Here is a 23,911-nt window from a genome sequence, read left to right on the forward strand (position 1 = left end):
GTCAGGTGTGGTAAATTAATTTTCATCACTTTTTGGAAAAATTGGTGACGGGTCATTTTTGGGTGATTTTGAGAGATTTTCGTAAGGTCCGGATATGGCAGTTTTCTTCAATTTTGGCCAGGTAGGGATGAAAAATTTTTTTTCTTCAATATTGTGTCAGGTAGGTGTGTTTGGTCATTTGTAGTGAGGGTAAAGTGCTGGAAGAGGGATTGTGTCATTATTTAGGAAGAAATAGAGCAAAAACTCTCTCCACCCCCCCTCTCTCCAAATCCTGTTCTCAGGTGTGCTTTCTGGCAATCTTTAAAGCTGAAATTGGGGGCTTTAATGAAGTGACCCGGGCGCGTTTCCACATTTTTTATGAATGTCAGGTGTGGTAAATTAATTTTCATCACTTTTTGGAAAAATTGGTGACGGGTCATTTTTGGGTGATTTTGAGAGATTTTCGTAAGGTCCGGATATGGCAGTTTTCTTCAATTTTGGCCAGGTAGGGATGAAAAATTTTTTTCTTCAATATTGTGTCAGGTAGGTGTGTTTGGTCATTTGTAGTGAGGGTAAAGTGCTGGAAGAGGGATTGTGTCATTATTTAGGAAGAAATAGAGCAAAAACTCTCTCCACCCCCCCTCTCTCCAAATCCTGTTCTCAGGTGTGCTTTCTGGCAATCTTTAAAGCTGAAATTGGGGGCTTTAATGAAGTGACCCGGGCGCGTTTCCACATTTTTTATGAATGTCAGGTGTGGTAAATTAATTTTCATCACTTTTTGGAAAAATTGGTGACGGGTCATTTTTGGGTGATTTTGAGAGATTTTCGTAAGGTCCGGATATGGCAGTTTTCTTCAATTTTGGCCAGGTAGGGATGAAAAATTTTTTTCTTCAATATTGTGTCAGGTAGGTGTGTTTGGTCATTTGTAGTGAGGGTAAAGTGCTGGAAGAGGGATTGTGTCATTATTTAGGAAGAAATAGAGCAAAAACTCTCTCCACCCCCCCTCTCTCCAAATCCTGTTCTCAGGTGTGCTTTCTGGCAATCTTTAAAGCTGAAATTGGGGGGCTTTAATGAAGTGACCCGGGCGCGTTTCCACATTTTTTATGAATGTCAGGTGTGGTAAATTAATTTTCATCACTTTTTGGAAAAATTGGTGACGGGTCATTTTTGGGTGATTTTGAGAGATTTTCGTAAGGTCCGGATATGGCAGTTTTCTTCAATTTTGGCCAGGTAGGGATGAAAAATTTTTTTCTTCAATATTGTGTCAGGTAGGTGTGTTTGGTCATTTGTAGTGAGGGTAAAGTGCTGGAAGAGGGATTGTGTCATTATTTAGGAAGAAATAGAGCAAAAACTCTCTCCACCCCCCCTCTCTCCAAATCCTGTTCTCAGGTGTGCTTTCTGGCAATCTTTAAAGCTGAAATTGGGGGCTTTAATGAAGTGACCCGGGCGCGTTTCCACATTTTTTATGAATGTCAGGTGTGGTAAATTAATTTTCATCACTTTTTGGAAAAATTGGTGACGGGTCATTTTTGGGTGATTTTGAGAGATTTTCGTAAGGTCCGGATATGGCAGTTTTCTTCAATTTTGGCCAGGTAGGGATGAAAAATTTTTTTCTTCAATATTGTGTCAGGTAGGTGTGTTTGGTCATTTGTAGTGAGGGTAAAGTGCTGGAAGAGTGATTGTGTCATTATTTAGGAAGAAATAGAGCAAAAACTCTCTCCACCCCCCCTCTCTCCAAATCCTGTTCTCAGGTGTGCTTTCTGGCAATCTTTAAAGCTGAAATTGGGGGCTTTAATGAAGTGACCCGGGCGCGTTTCCACATTTTTTATGAATGTCAGGTGTGGTAAATTAATTTTCATCACTTTTTGGAAAAATTGGTGACGGGTCATTTTTGGGTGATTTTGAGAGATTTTCGTAAGGTCCGGATATGGCAGTTTTCTTCAATTTTGGCCATGTAGGGATGAAAAATTTTTTTCTTCAATATTGTGTCAGGTAGGTGTGTTTGGTCATTTGTAGTGAGGGTAAAGTGCTGGAAGAGTGATTGTGTCATTATTTAGGAAGAAATAGAGCAAAAACTCTCTCCACCCCCCCTCTCTCCAAATCCTGTTCTCAGGTGTGCTTTCTGGCAATCTTTAAAGCTGAAATTGGGGGCTTTAATGAAGTGACCCGGGCGCGTTTCCACATTTTTTATGAATGTCAGGTGTGGTAAATTAATTTTCATCACTTTTTGGAAAAATTGGTGACGGGTCATTTTTGGGTGATTTTGAGAGATTTTCGTAAGGTCCGGATCCCTCGCACACCTGTAGACCTTCAGCTCCTTCCCGCCCTTCCTCAGAGTTCCAGTCTGGGTGTACAGAGAGACCCCTTCGACGTCCTGGAGGCATGGTATGTGGCGCTGTTGAGAGGCCCACATGTCTTGCACTCTCTCGTGATCAAGGAGAGGTACTCCTAGCGCGTCGCACCCCCTGATCACTGTCCAGCGTGTCGACCAGCGACTGCAAGAGACGAGTGGTTTCAGCTACACCGCGGGTGCGGCGACGGCAGTGTTTCTCTAACTCCTTGCGCGAGATGTGCTGCATGATGTTGTCTGGGCTGACGCCAGCGCCCTGTAGTTGTAGTTGGCCCAGCTTGGCATCTCGAAGTGCTGCCAGATCATCTGCGTCCCACTCAAAAATGCAGGCAGACAACTTCTTCATGAAGACGGCGTATAGTGGGTGGCTTTCCGTGGTGACACAGGAGGCGAACCTGCGCATGAAGTGCCACACGTCCAGTCGCACCACCAGATGGGGCCAGCCAGCAAACAGCTTCTTGACATTGCAGGGACCGGAGGTGGAGCAGCAGTCCCTGTCAACATACATCACCTTGGGTGGAGGCTGTTCACTGAGCTGGTACCGCCCTCACGAGGCCCTGGGCCATCTTGGTCAGGCCAGCTCCCTCCTGAGCAGTGAGTACTGAGGTCAGTACCTGGCCGTGTTCATTGCCCACGTTGGTGCACCAGGCAGCTGAGCCTGCAGCCTCTCCTGCCAGCTTTTTGGCTACCTGAAAAACGGAGGGGGGAAATATGACACTTAATACATTTTCTTAAAGAAATTTTTTTTTTTTTTTTTTTTTTTTTTGTGTGTGTGTTTTGTTGTTTTGTTTTCAAAACTGTTCACTGTACAAAGTTTAAGAGAGCAAATCAGAACAAAAACTGTACATACCTTTTTGGTGGAGTCCATCTTCAAGACGGATCCAAAGGTGGAGGTCACCTTGGCTTTGATCTCATCAAGCCTCAACAACACGTCACGGACCAGCACAGTTTGTAGCCATGCTGGCCCCGGGAGTCTTTCAAAGGGTAACGGCTGAAGAGGACTTGTTCTCTGCACAAGGGATGAGCTGGCAAACTTGTCTACAACTGAGAGGAAATTGGCTACCCTGCTTAGCCAATCCCTGGTGTGCTGCTCACACAGTTGCTTACTCAGCCGAGTAGTGCTGTTCCCAAGAGATCGCTCTCTCAGGAGAGAAACTACCCGGGTAGAGCAAGAGTACCTGCAACAAAGAATCAAGAACAGAATAAGTTATAAATGTAAAGACAGAGTTATTTTGTCCGCTGAAATAGATTTTCAAATGAACTGATATTAAATGCAAGAATTCCATAAATTAAAAAAAGAAAAAAAAAAGAAAAGTTTTGAAATTACCTGTATGTGAGCAGTGCTGGAAATTTCCCCCTTGTCGCCACGTCCAGCTGTTGGAGGATTTCCCCACTCCAACCCGCATACTTCTTGTGACAGGCGCCGCACTCCAGGTACTCAGTGCCCATGTAAAAGTAGCCATCGATGTCAAGGACGCGGCGGACAGTCTTGAAGAAACCGCAGGATGTTAACTGGCGACCCTTGCATGATGGCACAGAGCAAGACAGCTGAGCCCTGAACATGCGGCGTGGCATCCAGAGGAAGAAGGGGTGGGTGAAGAAAGGCCCTGCTGTTCTAGGGGGCTGGGCGTGGACCAGTCTGGGTGATGGTGGGTGCCACCACAGCTGCAGCTCTTGCTTCAGTTGGCCCCGGCGGGTGGTAAACAAGGCACGGGAAACCCACTGTGCTTCATGTGGTGGCAGGCTGGCCTTCCATGACAGAGGGATCAGATCAGTGTCATCCACGGGCACTGGAACAAGTGAAGAGCAATAAGTACAAAATAATAGAGGGGGGAAACCTGAAATAAAAGAAAATCATGAACATATATCACACTTTACAAGAGCTGACATACTTTCTCATTACTTTTAAAAATTACTCATTCTTACTTATCATGTATCTTCTGCATTGGAGGTTATTAAAAGTAACAGATTAATCACTGCTTGGACTTTGTTTACTTTATGGTCAATAGTTATCATTTAAATACATCCTCATATCTTTAACCTTATCACCCACAAACAAAAAAAAGTTATTGCATGTTCAGCTCTTTTATGCTAATCTACAGGCAATACAAACACCAACCACCTCACAGTAAGGAACCCACAGTAATGCAGAAAAAAAAAAAAAGGAAAGCGAAAAAGCGAAAAAGAAAACAAAACCAAAGTGCTGCTGCTGCTGCTGTGCTGTCACCTTCCAAAACATATAAAAAGAAAACACACCACATGCTACAAGTGTCAGTGAATAAGCCACGTGTGCATTAATAATAAATAAAACAATAAAACTCTGAAAGCTTGATTTCAAACTCACCAACACCTGTCCTCCAAAGACTGTGAAAAGAAAACAGGTACAAGAACAATAGAACACTCTTAATGTTTTACATTCTGTTTTACACTATTTTCTTTCATTACACTTTGCGCGATTAATTTTATAAAAAATCTTAAAATTCACAATCTAAGCTGTGCAGATTTTCATGAAGGAATTCTTCTTGTCATCATCACCTTGGCAGGAGGGCTGGGGCGGTATGTGATATGTCACAGACAAAACACTTAATGTAAGGTCAGCAGCTAGGAGTTAACTTTTTGCTCACTGAAAATTGACTGGTTAATTTCCAAATTGAATTGACTGGTTAATTTCCAAATTGAATCCCAGCTGTGACCTCAAATTGTTCATGGAAAAGAAACAAAAAGTCTTTACCTGAATCTGGCAGGGAGCTCTGCCTTTTGGTCTCCTGTTGGGGTATGGTGTCAGGAGCGGCAGCTGTACTGGTGCCAGCACCAGCTGAGGCAGGGACAGGTAGCTCTGGGCGTTCCAAGTCGCTCACTTCCTCAGGGTCTACGGCTGTCGCTTTAAATGAACAAAATTAGAATATACTGAAGTAAAAGTGGCAACAACTGTAAAAAGATGTTAGAAAGCTACTCTTAAAACAAGGGTCCTTACGTCAATGAAATTACCATGAATTACATTTACCTCTGGTGGTGGGTTTAGGTTTCTTGGCAACGGCGGGTTGTTGGTGCTGTCTGGGGCAGGAAGGGGGGCGTCCACCACTTCCACATCCTCAGACTTGGGCAGGGTCGCCGTTGCTGGAAAAAAAAAAAAATGAATAACGGAATAAATACACTGATACAGAAGCACACATCAACTATTAAATTTGAAAAAAAAAAAAAAAAAATGTGTGTAATAATACATGTGTCATTTACCTCTTCTTGATTTCTTAAGATTGGGTGTTGGCCCTGGGGGACCAAGCTGTCTCTTCACTCCAGCTTTGAGCCCTGCTGGTGACAGATGACTGCCGACCATGAGGCTCTGAAGTGAGCTGGAGGATACTGGGACAGGCTTGGCAGGTGGTGTGGGTTTTGCCTGCCTCTCCTTGGTCTTGGCAGCAATAGCCTCCCGACCCTGGGGGAACAGCTCAAGGTACTCCTATGTGAAGTCAATAAAGGTGATTAAGACAGGTACCCTGACAATAAAGGCATTGTCCAATTGAAATGAATGTTAATTACTATCATCTCTTTCAATAATGGAAACTAGTACAACTGATTTATATTACTGTGTGTGCTAAGATACAAACAATGCGTTGTACCTTTCCTGGGAGGTGACCTTCAGTCCGACTAGTTTGTGTTACAAGACCACTTTAACAATACTAGATATCAGTGACTTGAGGACAGATATGTCAGATACTTAAACTATGATGTTTGTCTGTATCCACAGTAACTGAATACTTGAAGTATTATTCACCACAAACCAGTATAACACCAATGAAAGACTTATAAAAGACATGGGGAGGGGGGGGGGGGGGGTGCAGACAACTAACCTTACACCATGGGGCATTACTTTCAATCTTTCAATACCTTACACATTACATATAGTAAGGCAATCAAAAAAGATTTAAAAGGAAAGATTTTACCTTGAGCTTGTATTTGTTCACACCCAGCGGGCCGGGGTGTGGAGTCTCCCTGCTCAGACTCTCTGCCAAGTAGGGCGGCATACCCCAGGGAGTTCTCGACCAGCCACCGGAAGGTCTGCCCCCGGTATTTTCCAAACTGCAGCCTGTGATGCCCCAGAAGGTGTTTCTTGTCGGTGACATCCAGGCCGAGCTGGATGACTGCAGACCTGGCCTCCTCCGCAACCTTCTCCGGTGGTTTGGCAGCGGCGGTGAGGGAGGCAGTGGCTGCAGAAGCAGCAGCCCTCCTCGCGGCGTTACTCTCACCGAGCGTCAGTGCTCCATCCGACCTCCTCCTGAACACTGGGTCGCTTGATCTGGTCGAGGGGAGTGGCGTTTTTCGGTTCATCTGCAAAGAAATCCAGACATGTCATGTCGAGCACCCACCCACGTGGATTTTTCCCGCGAAAAGGTAATTATTGCGATAAAAGCGGAAGGTGCAACTGGTTGCGCCGACTGATACGTCGGCGTGCTCGGTACTACTTGAGCTTTTCATCGGTGTCGGTGTTTAAATTATCTAGTCCGTTTTAAAGCGAGCAACGGGCAGGTGAATCGCTGAGTCGAGAGAAAACTTACCTCTTGTCGCCATGTTGAATAGCTTGTGCTTGACGACTCCTGTACCACGTGACCTCTTTTCTGCGGCCGTAATTCGCTGATTTCGCCTACGTCATCGCTGATTTTCGACCAGATCGCTGATTTTGGGTTTGTGATTGGTTGGAATCGCTGATTTGAGGAAAATCAGCGATGACGTATGCATGAGTCGTCATGTGATTCGGGGTCACTCTACAGAGAAGCTACGCATGTCCCCTGCGCAAAGGAACCCACTCAATCTTCTCTGTCGGCCCAGCGCAAAAAAGAAAAAAAGAAAAAAGGCAAAAAATGCGAAAATTACGCCAAAAATCCCGGGGCGGATGGGGGCAATTTCGGCGCGCAACTTGGCACCAGATGCGTTTCAAGCCCCAAAAACGATTAAAAACGTTAGTGCGCACCTGGAATGTTTGCCGTGGCCGGGTGAATGGTTCCCCCCTAAAGAAAGGACCCCACGCCTAGTTCCTGTAAACATTGCGGTTTGTTGTGGTCACATGACCGTGTCACAGTAGCCGACGGCCAAATGACCGTTAACATCGTCAAAAAAGGCCCTTCTCACTGCTCCTGCAGTTGAGAAATGTGCTTACAAAGTAGCAAATTGACAAACGCAAACAAAACACAGCATCAAAATACAGAACGAAAGTGCCGGCGTTATAACGAAAGTGCATAACGAAAGTGCATGTGTATGCAAATGCAAATCGCCAAAAACGGGCCAAACTTGCGCCCTCTAGGAGTTAAGTAGGAGTTAAGACCCAGATCTTGGCTGAATAGCGTCGCCTAATGCGTTTTGCATGCTAAAAAAACGTAAATAACCTTGGTTGTGACAGATTGCTACAGTTGAGATCGTGGTGGGGAAAAGAAGGGGAGGGGGGGGGAATACAGAAACGTGCTCTGCATTCTACTTTCAATTTACTTGTACTGTTCATCAAAATTAAATTAAATGTACAAATTCCGTTTTATTTTCAGTTTACTGTTTTTTTTTAAAATCAATATACAAATTGAAACAAAGAATGCAGGTTGTATATGAATCAATTTATTGAACCTCAATGCAGATAGCAGTTTTTTTCTGCGTTTTGTAGTTGCATAAATGATTGAAATAAGTCAGTGATTTTTTTTTTTAATATATATATATATATATAAATAGATGATAGTCCAGCTGTCTTGTTGTTTTTGCATCACAGTTGCATTGAATAAGTAGGTGATAGTCCAGCTATCTTGGAACAAATTATTGCACAGTTGTTTTTGCATCGCAGTTGCATTGAATAAGTAGGTGATAGTCCAGCTATCTTGGAACAAATTATTGCAGAGTTGTTTTTGCATCGCAGTTGCATTGAATAAGTAGGTGATAGTCCAGCTATCTTGGAACAAATTATTGCACAGTTGTTATTGCATCGCAGTTGCATTGAATAAGTAGGTGATAGTCCAGCTATCTTGGAACAAATTATTGCACAGTTGTTTTTGCATCGCAGTTGCATTGAATAAGTAGGTGATAGTCCAGCTATCTTGGAACAAATTATTGCACAGTTGTTTTTGCATTGCAGTTGCATTGAATAAATAAGAGATAGTCCAGCTATCCTTGAATAAGTGAATTGCCAGCTAACCAAGCTATTGCACACTTCCCTTGCATTGTTTGTTGCATTAATGACAGTCCAGCTGTCTGTGTATAAATATATGATGACAGTCCAGCTGTCTTTGTATAATTAAATAAAAAATGACACTCCAGCTGTCGAGAATAATGTCATTTTGGGAAGACACAGTCCTTATTTATACTGCCCTCACTGTTGTTGTTGTTGTTGTTGTTCTAAGAGGGCCTTCATTCGTTCCTTCCAGGCTAAGTACGTCAGGCCCTCTGCGTTGTCAGGGCAGTATGTATGGCCACGGTAGCCGCTATGACCCGCCTGGATGTTGCGTGGTTTTCCACATTTCTTACAGTTGTTTGTTTTTCTGGTCCTCTTAGCCACAACCGGAGCTGGTGTAGTTGACTGTGGAAGTGGTTGGGACCAGGGTGGAAAACCTGGTATTGGGGTCATCACCGTGGGTGCGAAGGTGGTCCACTGGGCGGGTGCTGGTGCCAACTGGTGCGGCAGAATGCCAGGTGGAAAAAATCCAACAGGTTGTGGGACCACGACCACTTGTTTGGACTGTGTCTCTGTTGCGCGGGCTGGCTTCATCTTCTTCTTCTTCTTCTTCTTCCCATCTCTTCTCAGCACCGCAGTGCCTGTGGTGTCTTTAGGCAGGTGGTACTGGTGCGGTGTTCCAGAGGGCACTGGCAGCCGCGGTAGCAGCTGCCTGGCAGCAGGCAGCGGTGTTGTTGCTGTTGCAGGAGGAGCGGGCAGGGACATCCCCTGTAGAAGGGAGGCCCTGTACTGCTCATCTGTAGTCCTGTTGTGCCTATGGAAGAAAAGAAAAAAAAAGAATAATCAGGAAATAATCTTTAAATATTCTTAAATCTGAAAGAAAATAAAAAATAAAAACTGAAATGAAATTGGAAAAAAAAAAAAAAAAAAGCACTAGCAATATCATTGTATCAGTTTAATTGGTGACTTTTCAGGAATCTAATTTAAGTGAGGAATTAACATTTTACAATGTTGCTGTGACAGTCGAGTCAGTTGAGAAATTACCATGTATGTAGTGTCCTCATGTTTATGGAGAAGAGCTGGAGGGTTGTTTTTTCCATCACACGGGCGTTGTTGAAAAGGAGCCTGGTGATCCTCTCATAGTCCCGCATGATGACTCCCCACGGGTGTTGTCTTTTGCCTCCCTTCCACGGAGCATCATGGGCCTCCATTAGTTGCATTATGACGGCCTCCACTACCCTGGATTCGGAAGGCTCACGCGCAGGGGTGCCAGTCCCCAGCATGCACCTGAAAGTACAAAGGAAAAACTTAATTTTTTCTTGTATTATTATTATTATTATTATTATTATTTGGTCTATTTCATGCCAATATCTTCTGAAAAATAAGTGTTAATACAATCTTAGCTGAAAAAAAAAAAAAAAAAACTTACTTCTTGACACTCTCCACCCCAGGAGTGATGGTGTTCTTGGAAGAGGCAAATCGCCCCTTTGTGTGCCTCCTCTTGAAGTGTGGAGTGTAACGGAGGCGTTGTTTGTCCATTTCTGGCAACGCCTCCCAGTGGTGGATTATCTTCTCCACATCTTCGGTTAGGAGGCACTCCCTCTCGATGGTACGTAGGGAGACGAGTACAGAAGCCAGCTTCGTTACGGCATCATAACCGGGGATATGATGTCTGTCCACTGACTCTGAAGTCTCATCTACCTTGGGTGTTGGTTCTTCAAGGGGCACCTCTTCTGGAAAGTAAAAAAAAAATATGCCGATATAATGAGGGGGGAGGGGAAAAAAGAAATATCACCTGAAAAAAAAAAAAAATAAATAAAATAACCTTGTGTGAACAGAACAGGGCAACTGACTTGCATAGCTACATATCTGGAATTAACATATAAAGAAAAATAATAATAATAATAAAGAAATAATAATAATAATTACAATAGTAATAATCTAAAAATTTACCTTCTCTGGGTGGAGAGGTATTGGTTGCCTCTGTCACGGAGGAGGTGTGTGGTCTGGGAGGGATGTGGAATACAGGGTCCTCGTCAGCATCTGCAATTGTGGGATCACAGTCTTCAGAGAACCCCTCATCATCAGCATCTTCCTCCACTGTCTCGACAACCTCCTCCTCGGGTGCATCTGGGTCCAGTTTTACAGGTTCTAGGGCCTTTCCCGTCTGATCGAGCAGGTACTCGCACCCTAGAAGCTCACCTGGAAGTAAAGAGAGAAATGAGAGAATTATTAGTAGCAGGCCTCATTTTTTTTTTCATGTATTTATTTATTTATTTATTTATTTATTTTTTCCAAAAATAATTTCTTGGCTGCAATTACATCTAAACTAATTATATTCCTATAAATTACACGAAACCTAAATCACTTTAATTACCAGTGTATTTCCTGGGGACCACAGCATTTGGCACGATGGTATTGCCAAGCACCCGTTCTCCCAGATGGTTCACTGCCTGGACGAGCTGTCCATCATAGCAGCGAAGTTCGGTGTCCCCATTGTCAATTGCGGCCAGCGCACGATCCTGGTTCCACCGAACAATTCCTTCCAGGATGTAGGCTTGGAAATTTGTGGCAGAGGCACTTTGTCCTGTTAAAAACAAGAAAAAAGGGAGAAAATTAGCTGCAAGTGTTCAATAACCACAAATTTTCAACAAAAATGTTAAGTTTAATTTAACAAGTACCAATGCATCAAAATTAAGTCAGTCTAAAGTGATTTTAAATCTACTTTCAGGTAACCAAGCAGTCTGTCGGTGTGTGTGGTTGTGCTTACCGGGAATGAATCTAACAATATGAGAATGGAAGCTCTCCAGGGAAACTGAGCCCCTCGCACACCTGTAGACCTTCAGCTCCTTCCCGCCCTTCCTCAGAGTTCCAGTCTGGGTGTACAGAGAGACCCCTTCGACGTCCTGGAGGCATGGTATGTGGCGCTGTTGAGAGGCCCACATGTCTTGCACTCTCTCGTGATCAAGGAGAGGTACTCCTAGCGCGTCGCACCCCTGATCACTGTCCAGCGTGTCGACCAGCGACTGCAAGAGACGAGTGGTTTCAGCTACACCGCGGGTGCGGCGACGGCAGTGTTTCTCTAACTCCTTGCGCGAGATGTGCTGCATGATGTTGTCTGGGCTGACGCCAGCGCCCTGTAGTTGTAGTTGGCCCAGCTTGGCATCTCGAAGTGCTGCCAGATCATCTGCGTCCCACTCAAAAATGCAGGCAGACAACTTCTTCATGAAGACGGCGTATAGTGGGTGGCTTTCCGTGGTGACACAGGAGGCGAACCTGCGCATGAAGTGCCACACGTCCAGTCGCACCACCAGATGGGGCCAGCCAGCAAACAGCTTCTTGACATTGCAGGGACCGGAGGTGGAGCAGCAGTCCCTGTCAACATACATCACCTTGGGTGGAGGCTGTTCACTGAGCTGGTACCGCCTCACGAGGCCCTGGGCCATCTTGGTCAGGCCAGCTCCCTCCTGAGCAGTGAGTACTGAGGTCAGTACCTGGCCGTGTTCATTGCCCACGTTGGTGCACCAGGCAGCTGAGCCTGCAGCCTCTCCTGCCAGCTTTTTGGCTACCTGAAAAACGGAGGGGGGAAATATGACACTTAATACATTTTCTTAAAGAAATTTTTTTTTTTTTTTTTTTTTTTTGTGTGTGTGTGTTTTGTTGTTTTGTTTTCAAAACTGTTCACTGTACAAAGTTTAAGAGAGCAAATCAGAACAAAAACTGTACATACCTTTTTGGTGGAGTCCATCTTCAAGACGGATCCAAAGGTGGAGGTCACCTTGGCTTTGATCTCATCAAGCCTCAACAACACGTCACGGACCAGCACAGTTTGTAGCCATGCTGGCCCCGGGAGTCTTTCAAAGGGTAACGGCTGAAGAGGACTTGTTCTCTGCACAAGGGATGAGCTGGCAAACTTGTCTACAACTGAGAGGAAATTGGCTACCCTGCTTAGCCAATCCCTGGTGTGCTGCTCACACAGTTGCTTACTCAGCCGAGTAGTGCTGTTCCCAAGAGATCGCTCTCTCAGGAGAGAAACTACCCGGGTAGAGCAAGAGTACCTGCAACAAAGAATCAAGAACAGAATAAGTTATAAATGTAAAGACAGAGTTATTTTGTCCGCTGAAATAGATTTTCAAATGAACTGATATTAAATGCAAGAATTCCATAAATTAAAAAAAGAAAAAAAAAGAAAAGTTTTGAAATTACCTGTATGTGAGCAGTGCTGGAAATTTCCCCCTTGTCGCCACGTCCAGCTGTTGGAGGATTTCCCCACTCCAACCCGCATACTTCTTGTGACAGGCGCCGCACTCCAGGTACTCAGTGCCCATGTAAAAGTAGCCATCGATGTCAAGGACGCGGCGGACAGTCTTGAAGAAACCGCAGGATGTTAACTGGCGACCCTTGCATGATGGCACAGAGCAAGACAGCTGAGCCCTGAACATGCGGCGTGGCATCCAGAGGAAGAAGGGGTGGGTGAAGAAAGGCCCTGCTGTTCTAGGGGGCTGGGCGTGGACCAGTCTGGGTGATGGTGGGTGCCACCACAGCTGCAGCTCTTGCTTCAGTTGGCCCCGGCGGGTGGTAAACAAGGCACGGGAAACCCACTGTGCTTCATGTGGTGGCAGGCTGGCCTTCCATGACAGAGGGATCAGATCAGTGTCATCCACGGGCACTGGAACAAGTGAAGAGCAATAAGTACAAAATAATAGAGGGGGAAACCTGAAATAAAAGAAAATCATGAACATATATCACACTTTACAAGAGCTGACATACTTTCTCATTACTTTTAAAAATTACTCATTCTTACTTATCATGTATCTTCTGCATTGGAGGTTATTAAAAGTAACAGATTAATCACTGCTTGGACTTTGTTTACTTTATGGTCAATAGTTATCATTTAAATACATCCTCATATCTTTAACCTTATCACCCACAAACAAAAAAAAGTTATTGCATGTTCAGCTCTTTTATGCTAATCTACAGGCAATACAAACACCAACCACCTCACAGTAAGGAACCCACAGTAATGCAGAAAAAAAAAAAAAGGAAAGCGAAAAAGCGAAAAAGAAAACAAAACCAAAGTGCTGCTGCTGCTGCTGTGCTGTCACCTTCCAAAACATATAAAAAGAAAACACACCACATGCTACAAGTGTCAGTGAATAAGCCACGTGTGCATTAATAATAAATAAAACAATAAAACTCTGAAAGCTTGATTTCAAACTCACCAACACCTGTCCTCCAAAGACTGTGAAAAGAAAACAGGTACAAGAACAATAGAACACTCTTAATGTTTTACATTCTGTTTTACACTATTTTCTTTCATTACACTTTGCGCGATTAATTTTATAAAAAATCTTAAAATTCACAATCTAAGCTGTGCAGATTTTCATGAAGGAATTCTTCTTGTCATCATCACCTTGGCAGGAGGGCTGGGGCGGTATGTGATATGTCACAGACAAAACACTTAATGTAAGGTCAGCAGCTAGGAGTTAACTTTTTGCTCACTGAAAATTGACTGGTTAATTTCCAAATTGAATTGACTGGTTAATTTCCAAATTGAATCCCAGCTGTGACCTCAAATTGTTCATGGAAAAGAAACAAAAAGTCTTTACCTGAATCTGGCAGGGAGCTCTGCCTTTTGGTCTCCTGTTGGGGTATGGTGTCAGGAGCGGCAGCTGTACTGGTGCCAGCACCAGCTGAGGCAGGGACAGGTAGCTCTGGGCGTTCCAAGTCGCTCACTTCCTCAGGGTCTACGGCTGTCGCTTTAAATGAACAAAATTAGAATATACTGAAGTAAAAGTGGCAACAACTGTAAAAAGATGTTAGAAAGCTACTCTTAAAACAAGGGTCCTTACGTCAATGAAATTACCATGAATTACATTTACCTCTGGTGGTGGGTTTAGGTTTCTTGGCAACGGCGGTGTTGGTGCTGTCTGGGGCAGGAAGGGGGGCGTCCACCACTTCCACATCCTCAGACTTGGGCAGGGTCGCCGTTGCTGGAAAAAAAAAAAAATGAATAACGGAATAAATACACTGATACAGAAGCACACATCAACTATTAAATTTGAAAAAAAAAAAAAAAAAATGTGTGTAATAATACATGTGTCATTTACCTCTTCTTGATTTCTTAAGATTGGGTGTTGGCCCTGGGGGACCAAGCTGTCTCTTCACTCCAGCTTTGAGCCCTGCTGGTGACAGATGACTGCCGACCATGAGGCTCTGAAGTGAGCTGGAGGATACTGGGACAGGCTTGGCAGGTGGTGTGGGTTTTGCCTGCCTCTCCTTGGTCTTGGCAGCAATAGCCTCCCGACCCTGGGGGAACAGCTCAAGGTACTCCTATGTGAAGTCAATAAAGGTGATTAAGACAGGTACCCTGACAATAAAGGCATTGTCCAATTGAAATGAATGTTAATTACTATCATCTCTTTCAATAATGGAAACTAGTACAACTGATTTATATTACTGTGTGTGCTAAGATACAAACAATGCGTTGTACCTTTCCTGGGAGGTGACCTTCAGTCCGACTAGTTTGTGTTACAAGACCACTTTAACAATACTAGATATCAGTGACTTGAGGACAGATATGTCAGATACTTAAACTATGATGTTTGTCTGTATCCACAGTAACTGAATACTTGAAGTATTATTCACCACAAACCAGTATAACACCAATGAAAGACTTATAAAAGACATGGGGAGGGGGGGGGGGGGTGCAGACAACTAACCTTACACCATGGGGCATTACTTTCAATCTTTCAATACCTTACACATTACATATAGTAAGGCAATCAAAAAAGATTTAAAAGGAAAGATTTTACCTTGAGCTTGTATTTGTTCACACCCAGCGGGCCGGGGTGTGGAGTCTCCCTGCTCAGACTCTCTGCCAAGTAGGCGGCATACCCCAGGGAGTTCTCGACCAGCCACCGGAAGGTCTGCCCCCGGTATTTTCCAAACTGCAGCCTGTGATGCCCCAGAAGGTGTTTCTTGTCGGTGACATCCAGGCCGAGCTGGATGACTGCAGACCTGGCCTCCTCCGCAACCTTCTCCGGTGGTTTGGCAGCGGCGGTGAGGGAGGCAGTGGCTGCAGAAGCAGCAGCCCTCCTCGCGGCGTTACTCTCACCGAGCGTCAGTGCTCCATCCGACCTCCTCCTGAACACTGGGTCGCTTGATCTGGTCGAGGGGAGTGGCGTTTTCGGTTCATCTGCAAAGAAATCCAGACATGTCATGTCGAGCACCCACCCACGTGGATTTTTCCCGCGAAAAGGTAATTATTGCGATAAAAGCGGAAAGGTGCAACTGGTTGCGCCGACTGATACGTCGGCGTGCTCGGTACTACTTGAGCTTTTCATCGGTGTCGGTGTTTAAATTATCTAGTCCGTTTAAAGCGAGCAACGGGCAGGTGAATCGCTGAGTCGAGAGAAAACTTACCTCTTGTCGCCATGTTGAATAGCTTGTGCTTGACGACTCCTGTACCACGTGACCTCTTTTCTGCGGCCGTAATTCGCTGATTTCGCCTACGTCATCGCTGATTTTCGACCAGATCGCTGATTTTGGGTTTGTGATTGGTTGGAATCGCTGATTTGAGGAAAATCAGCGATGACGTATGCATGAGTCGTCATGTGATTCGGGGTCACTCTACAGAGAAGCTACGCATGTCCCCTGCGCAAAGGAACCCACTCAATCTTCTCTGTCGGCCCAGCGCAAAAAAGAAAAAAAGAAAAAGGCAAAAAATGCGAAAATTACGCCAAAAATCCCGGGGCGGATGGGGCAATTTCGGCGCGCAACTTGGCACCAGATGCGTTTCAAGCCCCAAAAACGATTAAAAACGTTAGTGCGCACCTGGAATGTTTGCCGTGGCCGGGTGAATGGTTCCCCCCTAAAGAAAGGACCCCACGCCTAGTTCCTGTAAACATTGCGGTTTGTTGTGGTCACATGACCGTGTCACAGTAGCCGACGGCCAAATGACCGTTAACATCGTCAAAAAAGGCCCTTCTCCTGCTCCTGCAGTTGAGAAATGTGCTACAAAGTAGCAAATTGACAAACGCAAACAAAACACAGCATCAAAATACAGAACGAAAGTGCCCGGCGTTATAACGAAAGTGCATAACGAAAGTGCATGTGTATGCAAATGCAAATCGCCAAAAACGGGCCAAACTTGCGCCCTCTAGGAGTTAAGTAGGAGTTAAGACCCAGATCTTGGCTGAATAGCGTCGCCTAATGCGTTTGCATGCTAAAAAAACGTAAATAACCTTGGTTGTGACAGATTGCTACAGTTGAGATCGTGGTGGGGAAAGAAGGGGAGGGGGGGGAATACAGAAACGTGCTCTGCATTCTACTTTCAATTTACTTGTACTGTTCATCAAAATTAAATTAAATGTACAAATTCCGTTTTATTTTCAGTTTACTGTTTTTTTTAAAATCAATATACAAATTGAAACAAAGAATGCAGGTTGTATATGAATCAAATTTATTGAACCTCAATGCAGATAGCAGTTTTTTTCTGCGTTGTAGTTGCATAAATGATTGAAATAAGTCAGTGATTTTTTTTTTAATATATATATATATATATAAATAGATGATAGTCCAGCTGTCTTGTTGTTTTTGCATCACAGTTGCATTGAATAAGTAGGTGATAGTCCAGCTATCTTGGAACAAATTATTGCACAGTTGTTTTTGCATCGCAGTTGCATTGAATAAGTAGGTGATAGTCCAGCTATCTTGGAACAAATTATTGCAGAGTTGTTTTTGCATCGCAGTTGCATTGAATAAGTAGGTGATAGTCCAGCTATCTTGGAACAAATTATTGCACAGTTGTTATTGCATCGCAGTTGCATTGAATAAGTAGGTGATAGTCCAGCTATCTTGGAACAAATTATTGCACAGTTGTTTTTGCATCGCAGTTGCATTGAATAAGTAGGTGATAGTCCAGCTATCTTGGAACAAATTATTGCACAGTTGTTTTTGCATTGCAGTTGCATTGAATAAATAAGAGATAGTCCAGCTATCCTTGAATAAGTGAATTGCCAGCTAACCAAGCTATTGCACACTTCCCTTGCATTGTTTGTTGCATTAATGACAGTCCAGCTGTCTGTGTATAAATATATGATGACAGTCCAGCTGTCTTTGTATAATTAAATAAAAAATGACACTCCAGCTGTCGAGAATAATGTCATTTTGGGAAGACACAGTCCTTATTTATACTGCCCTCACTGTTGTTGTTGTTGTTGTTGTTCTAAGAGGGCCTTCATTCGTTCCTTCCAGGCTAAGTACGTCAGGCCCTCTGCGTTGTCAGGGCAGTATGTATGGCCACGGTAGCCGCTATGACCCGCCTGGATGTTGCGTGGTTTTCCACATTTCTTACAGTTGTTTGTTTTTCTGGTCCTCTTAGCCACAACCGGAGCTGGTGTAGTTGACTGTGGAAGTGGTTGGGACCAGGGTGGAAAACCTGGTATTGGGGTCATCACCGTGGGTGCGAAGGTGGTCCACTGGGCGGGTGCTGGTGCCAACTGGTGCGGCAGAATGCCAGGTGGAAAAAATCCAACAGGTTGTGGGACCACGACCACTTGTTTGGACTGTGTCTCTGTTGCGCGGGCTGGCTTCATCTTCTTCTTCTTCTTCTTCTTCCCATCTCTTCTCAGCACCGCAGTGCCTGTGGTGTCTTTAGGCAGGTGGTACTGGTGCGGTGTTCCAGAGGGCACTGGCAGCCGCGGTAGCAGCTGCCTGGCAGCAGGCAGCGGTGTTGTTGCTGTTGCAGGAGGAGCGGGCAGGGACATCCCCTGTAGAAGGGAGGCCCTGTACTGCTCATCTGTAGTCCTGTTGTGCCTATGGAAGAAAAGAAAAAAAAAGAATAATCAGGAAATAATCTTTAAATATTCTTAAATCTGAAAGAAAATAAAAAATAAAAACTGAAATGAAATTGGAAAAAAAAAAAAAAAAAAGCACTAGCAATATCATTGTATCAGTTTAATTGGTGACTTTTCAGGAATCTAATTTAAGTGAGGAATTAACATTTTACAATGTTGCTGTGACAGTCGAGTCAGTTGAGAAATTACCATGTATGTAGTGTCCTCATGTTTATGGAGAAGAGCTGGAGGGTTGTTTTTTCCATCACACGGGCGTTGTTGAAAAGGAGCCTGGTGATCCTCTCATAGTCCCGCATGATGACTCCCCACGGGTGTTGTCTTTTGCCTCCCTTCCACGGAGCATCATGGGCCTCCATTAGTTGCATTATGACGGCCTCCACTACCCTGGATTCGGAAGGCTCACGCGCAGGGGTGCCAGTCCCCAGCATGCACCTGAAAGTACAAAGGAAAAACTTAATTTTTTCTTGTATTATTATTATTATTATTATTATTATTTGGTCTATTTCATGCCAATATCTTCTGAAAAATAAGTGTTAATACAATCTTAGCTGAAAAAAAAAAAAAAAAAACTTACTTCTTGACACTCTCCACCCCAGGAGTGATGGTGTTCTTGGAAGAGGCAAATCGCCCCTTTGTGTGCCTCCTCTTGAAGTGTGGAGTGTAACGGAGGCGTTGTTTGTCCATTTCTGGCAACGCCTCCCAGTGGTGGATTATCTTCTCCACATCTTCGGTTAGGAGGCACTCCCTCTCGATGGTACGTAGGGAGACGAGTACAGAAGCCAGCTTCGTTACGGCATCATAACCGGGGATATGATGTCTGTCCACTGACTCTGAAGTCTCATCTACCTTGGGTGTTGGTTCTTCAAGGGGCACCTCTTCTGGAAAGTAAAAAAAAAATATGCCGATATAATGAGGGGGGAGGGGAAAAAAGAAATATCACCTGAAAAAAAAAAAAAATAAATAAAATAACCTTGTGTGAACAGAACAGGGCAACTGACTTGCATAGCTACATATCTGGAATTAACATATAAAGAAAAATAATAATAATAATAAAGAAATAATAATAATAATTACAATAGTAATAATCTAAAAATTTACCTTCTCTGGGTGGAGAGGTATTGGTTGCCTCTGTCACGGAGGAGGTGTGTGGTCTGGGAGGGATGTGGAATACAGGGTCCTCGTCAGCATCTGCAATTGTGGGATCACAGTCTTCAGAGAACCCCTCATCATCAGCATCTTCCTCCACTGTCTCGACAACCTCCTCCTCGGGTGCATCTGGGTCCAGTTTTACAGGTTCTAGGGCCTTTCCCGTCTGATCGAGCAGGTACTCGCACCCTAGAAGCTCACCTGGAAGTAAAGAGAGAAATGAGAGAATTATTAGTAGCAGGCCTCATTTTTTTTTTCATGTATTTATTTATTTATTTATTTATTTATTTTTTCCAAAAATAATTTCTTGGCTGCAATTACATCTAAACTAATTATATTCCTATAAATTACACGAAACCTAAATCACTTTAATTACCAGTGTATTTCCTGGGGACCACAGCATTTGGCACGATGGTATTGCCAAGCACCCGTTCTCCCAGATGGTTCACTGCCTGGACGAGCTGTCCATCATAGCAGCGAAGTTCGGTGTCCCCATTGTCAATTGCGGCCAGCGCACGATCCTGGTTCCACCGAACAATTCCTTCCAGGATGTAGGCTTGGAAATTTGTGGCAGAGGCACTTTGTCCTGTTAAAAACAAGAAAAAAGGGAGAAAATTAGCTGCAAGTGTTCAATAACCACAAATTTTCAACAAAAATGTTAAGTTTAATTTAACAAGTACCAATGCATCAAAATTAAGTCAGTCTAAAGTGATTTTAAATCTACTTTCAGGTAACCAAGCAGTCTGTCGGTGTGTGTGGTTGTGCTTACCGGGAATGAATCTAACAATATGAGAATGGAAGCTCTCCAGGGAAACTGAGCCCCTCGCACACCTGTAGACCTTCAGCTCCTTCCCGCCCTTCCTCAGAGTTCCAGTCTGGGTGTACAGAGAGACCCCTTCGACGTCCTGGAGGCATGGTATGTGGCGCTGTTGAGAGGCCCACATGTCTTGCACTCTCTCGTGATCAAGGAGAGGTACTCCTAGCGCGTCGCACCCCTGATCACTGTCCAGCGTGTCGACCAGCGACTGCAAGAGACGAGTGGTTTCAGCTACACCGCGGGTGCGGCGACGGCAGTGTTTCTCTAACTCCTTGCGCGAGATGTGCTGCATGATGTTGTCTGGGCTGACGCCAGCGCCCTGTAGTTGTAGTTGGCCCAGCTTGGCATCTCGAAGTGCTGCCAGATCATCTGCGTCCCACTCAAAAATGCAGGCAGACAACTTCTTCATGAAGACGGCGTATAGTGGGTGGCTTTCCGTGGTGACACAGGAGGCGAACCTGCGCATGAAGTGCCACACGTCCAGTCGCACCACCAGATGGGGCCAGCCAGCAAACAGCTTCTTGACATTGCAGGGACCGGAGGTGGAGCAGCAGTCCCTGTCAACATACATCACCTTGGGTGGAGGCTGTTCACTGAGCTGGTACCGCCTCACGAGGCCCTGGGCCATCTTGGTCAGGCCAGCTCCCTCCTGAGCAGTGAGTACTGAGGTCAGTACCTGGCCGTGTTCATTGCCCACGTTGGTGCACCAGGCAGCTGAGCCTGCAGCCTCTCCTGCCAGCTTTTTGGCTACCTGAAAAACGGAGGGGGGAAATATGACACTTAATACATTTTCTTAAAGAAATTTTTTTTTTTTTTTTTTTTTTTTGTGTGTGTGTTTTGTTGTTTTGTTTTCAAAACTGTTCACTGTACAAAGTTTAAGAGAGCAAATCAGAACAAAAACTGTACATACCTTTTTGGTGGAGTCCATCTTCAAGACGGATCCAAAGGTGGAGGTCACCTTGGCTTTGATCTCATCAAGCCTCAACAACACGTCACGGACCAGCACAGTTTGTAGCCATGCTGGCCCCGGGAGTCTTTCAAAGGGTAACGGCTGAAGAGGACTTGTTCTCTGCACAAGGGATGAGCTGGCAAACTTGTCTACAACTGAGAGGAAATTGGCTACCCTGCTTAGCCAATCCCTGGTGTGCTGCTCACACAGTTGCTTACTCAGCCGAGTAGTGCTGTTCCCAAGAGATCGCTCTCTCAGGAGAGAAACTACCCGGGTAGAGCAAGAGTACCTGCAACAAAGAATCAAGAACAGAATAAGTTATAAATGTAAAGACAGAGTTATTTTGTCCGCTGAAATAGATTTTCAAATGAACTGATATTAAATGCAAGAATTCCATAAATTAAAAAAAGAAAAAAAAAGAAAAGTTTTGAAATTACCTGTATGTGAGCAGTGCTGGAAATTTCCCCCTTGTCGCCACGTCCAGCTGTTGGAGGATTTCCCCACTCCAACCCGCATACTTCTTGTGACAGGCGCCGCACTCCAGGTACTCAGTGCCCATGTAAAAGTAGCCATCGATGTCAAGGACGCGGCGGACAGTCTTGAAGAAACCGCAGGATGTTAACTGGCGACCCTTGCATGATGGCACAGAGCAAGACAGCTGAGCCCTGAACATGCGGCGTGGCATCCAGAGGAAGAAGGGGTGGGTGAAGAAAGGCCCTGCTGTTCTAGGGGGCTGGGCGTGGACCAGTCTGGGTGATGGTGGGTGCCACCACAGCTGCAGCTCTTGCTTCAGTTGGCCCCGGCGGGTGGTAAACAAGGCACGGGAAACCCACTGTGCTTCATGTGGTGGCAGGCTGGCCTTCCATGACAGAGGGATCAGATCAGTGTCATCCACGGGCACTGGAACAAGTGAAGAGCAATAAGTACAAAATAATAGAGGGGGAAACCTGAAATAAAAGAAAATCATGAACATATATCACACTTTACAAGAGCTGACATACTTTCTCATTACTTTTAAAAATTACTCATTCTTACTTATCATGTATCTTCTGCATTGGAGGTTATTAAAAGTAACAGATTAATCACTGCTTGGACTTTGTTTACTTTATGGTCAATAGTTATCATTTAAATACATCCTCATATCTTTAACCTTATCACCCACAAACAAAAAAAAGTTATTGCATGTTCAGCTCTTTTATGCTAATCTACAGGCAATACAAACACCAACCACCTCACAGTAAGGAACCCACAGTAATGCAGAAAAAAAAAAAAAGGAAAGCGAAAAAGCGAAAAAGAAAACAAAACCAAAGTGCTGCTGCTGCTGCTGTGCTGTCACCTTCCAAAACATATAAAAAGAAAACACACCACATGCTACAAGTGTCAGTGAATAAGCCACGTGTGCATTAATAATAAATAAAACAATAAAACTCTGAAAGCTTGATTTCAAACTCACCAACACCTGTCCTCCAAAGACTGTGAAAAGAAAACAGGTACAAGAACAATAGAACACTCTTAATGTTTTACATTCTGTTTTACACTATTTTCTTTCATTACACTTTGCGCGATTAATTTTATAAAAAATCTTAAAATTCACAATCTAAGCTGTGCAGATTTTCATGAAGGAATTCTTCTTGTCATCATCACCTTGGCAGGAGGGCTGGGGCGGTATGTGATATGTCACAGACAAAACACTTAATGTAAGGTCAGCAGCTAGGAGTTAACTTTTTGCTCACTGAAAATTGACTGGTTAATTTCCAAATTGAATTGACTGGTTAATTTCCAAATTGAATCCCAGCTGTGACCTCAAATTGTTCATGGAAAAGAAACAAAAAGTCTTTACCTGAATCTGGCAGGGAGCTCTGCCTTTTGGTCTCCTGTTGGGGTATGGTGTCAGGAGCGGCAGCTGTACTGGTGCCAGCACCAGCTGAGGCAGGGACAGGTAGCTCTGGGCGTTCCAAGTCGCTCACTTCCTCAGGGTCTACGGCTGTCGCTTTAAATGAACAAAATTAGAATATACTGAAGTAAAAGTGGCAACAACTGTAAAAAGATGTTAGAAAGCTACTCTTAAAACAAGGGTCCTTACGTCAATGAAATTACCATGAATTACATTTACCTCTGGTGGTGGGTTTAGGTTTCTTGGCAACGGCGGTGTTGGTGCTGTCTGGGGCAGGAAGGGGGGCGTCCACCACTTCCACATCCTCAGACTTAAAATATATCACAGTATTTGTTCAAATTTATACATGGTTTTGTCTCACACCTGCAGTCAAATAGACTTACCAGAATTATTTCCCTAAAGTGCCACAAGTAATTAGATATGACTTAAGATTATTATTGAAATATTTGCAGGCATTTGCATCTTACCTTGGCTTAAATATTTCTAAAGTTAATCCCTGCTAAAGTCCTAATTTATTTAGTGAAATGTCAGTAAATTGGTCAGAGTGACTTGGAGAAATAGTTGAGAAATGTAGCAGTTACTGTGTTCAAAACATCTCAGTGCCCTGAATTATTGAATATGCTTCATTCTTGGCCAAAAAAAAAAAAAAAGAAAAAAAGGAGTAAATATCTCATTAAACATGAAGATTTGTGCAAGTACTATTGCTATTGAACTGGGAGATTTGATTTTATAGTTAACTGTAGTATATTTTATTGGTTGATGATAAAAAAGTAA

At 44.1% G+C, this 23,911-nt stretch overlaps 4 protein-coding genes across 6 annotated transcripts; all 4 read right to left on the reverse strand.

Annotated features, from left to right (window-relative positions):
- Nucleotides 1-2,856: 2,856 nt before the first annotated feature.
- Nucleotides 2,857-6,450, reverse strand: LOC147759319 (uncharacterized). The gene is made up of 7 exons (XM_086998302.1): nucleotides 6,271-6,450; nucleotides 5,564-5,786; nucleotides 5,318-5,446; nucleotides 5,061-5,210; nucleotides 3,657-4,167; nucleotides 3,180-3,507; nucleotides 2,857-3,018 (listed from the first exon to the last, which is right to left on the reverse strand). Exons 1-7 carry the CDS (start codon nucleotides 6,448-6,450, stop codon nucleotides 2,857-2,859), a joined length of 1,683 nt encoding a protein of 560 aa, XP_086854428.1.
- Nucleotides 6,451-8,036: 1,586 nt separating this feature from the next.
- Nucleotides 8,037-13,852, reverse strand: LOC147759320 (uncharacterized). Of its 2 annotated transcripts, XM_086998293.1 has the most exons (9): nucleotides 13,694-13,852; nucleotides 12,678-13,140; nucleotides 12,202-12,529; nucleotides 11,242-12,040; nucleotides 10,849-11,058; nucleotides 10,425-10,673; nucleotides 9,901-10,204; nucleotides 9,516-9,758; nucleotides 8,037-9,285 (listed from the first exon to the last, which is right to left on the reverse strand). In XM_086998293.1, exons 2-9 carry the CDS (start codon nucleotides 12,923-12,925, stop codon nucleotides 8,670-8,672), a joined length of 2,997 nt encoding a protein of 998 aa, XP_086854419.1. In that variant the 5' UTR covers nucleotides 12,926-13,140; nucleotides 13,694-13,852; the 3' UTR covers nucleotides 8,037-8,669. The 2 variants fall into 2 exon arrangements, with proteins under 2 accessions (XP_086854419.1, XP_086854418.1); XM_086998292.1 differs by lacking the exon at nucleotides 13,694-13,852 and having other exon boundaries at nucleotides 12,678-13,225.
- Nucleotides 13,436-16,344, reverse strand: LOC147759321 (uncharacterized). 2 transcript variants are annotated; one of them, XM_086998294.1, is made up of 5 exons: nucleotides 15,287-16,344; nucleotides 14,582-14,804; nucleotides 14,354-14,464; nucleotides 14,081-14,230; nucleotides 13,436-13,713 (listed from the first exon to the last, which is right to left on the reverse strand). In XM_086998294.1, the coding sequence occupies exons 1-5, from the start codon at nucleotides 15,692-15,694 to the stop codon at nucleotides 13,436-13,438; spliced, it is 1,170 nt and encodes a 389-aa protein (XP_086854420.1). In that variant the 5' UTR covers nucleotides 15,695-16,344. The 2 variants fall into 2 exon arrangements, with proteins under 2 accessions (XP_086854420.1, XP_086854421.1); XM_086998295.1 differs by lacking the exon at nucleotides 13,436-13,713 and having other exon boundaries at nucleotides 13,997-14,230; nucleotides 15,287-16,341.
- A 587-nt stretch (nucleotides 16,345-16,931) lies between these two features.
- Nucleotides 16,932-23,599, reverse strand: LOC147759322 (uncharacterized). Its single transcript, XM_086998303.1, has 12 exons — nucleotides 23,588-23,599; nucleotides 23,357-23,447; nucleotides 23,084-23,233; nucleotides 22,697-22,702; nucleotides 21,681-22,143; nucleotides 21,205-21,532; nucleotides 20,247-21,045; nucleotides 19,854-20,063; nucleotides 19,430-19,678; nucleotides 18,906-19,209; nucleotides 18,521-18,763; nucleotides 16,932-18,290 (listed from the first exon to the last, which is right to left on the reverse strand). Exons 1-12 carry the CDS (start codon nucleotides 23,597-23,599, stop codon nucleotides 17,675-17,677), a joined length of 3,471 nt encoding a protein of 1,156 aa, XP_086854429.1. The 3' UTR covers nucleotides 16,932-17,674.
- Nucleotides 23,600-23,911: the final 312 nt, after the last annotated feature.

This window comes from Lingula anatina, unplaced genomic scaffold (genome assembly GCF_051362555.1).
Source record: "Lingula anatina isolate TDL-2025a unplaced genomic scaffold, LinAna3.0 unanchor8, whole genome shotgun sequence".
In the NCBI taxonomy this organism is placed as follows: domain Eukaryota; kingdom Metazoa; phylum Brachiopoda; class Lingulata; order Lingulida; family Lingulidae; genus Lingula; species Lingula anatina.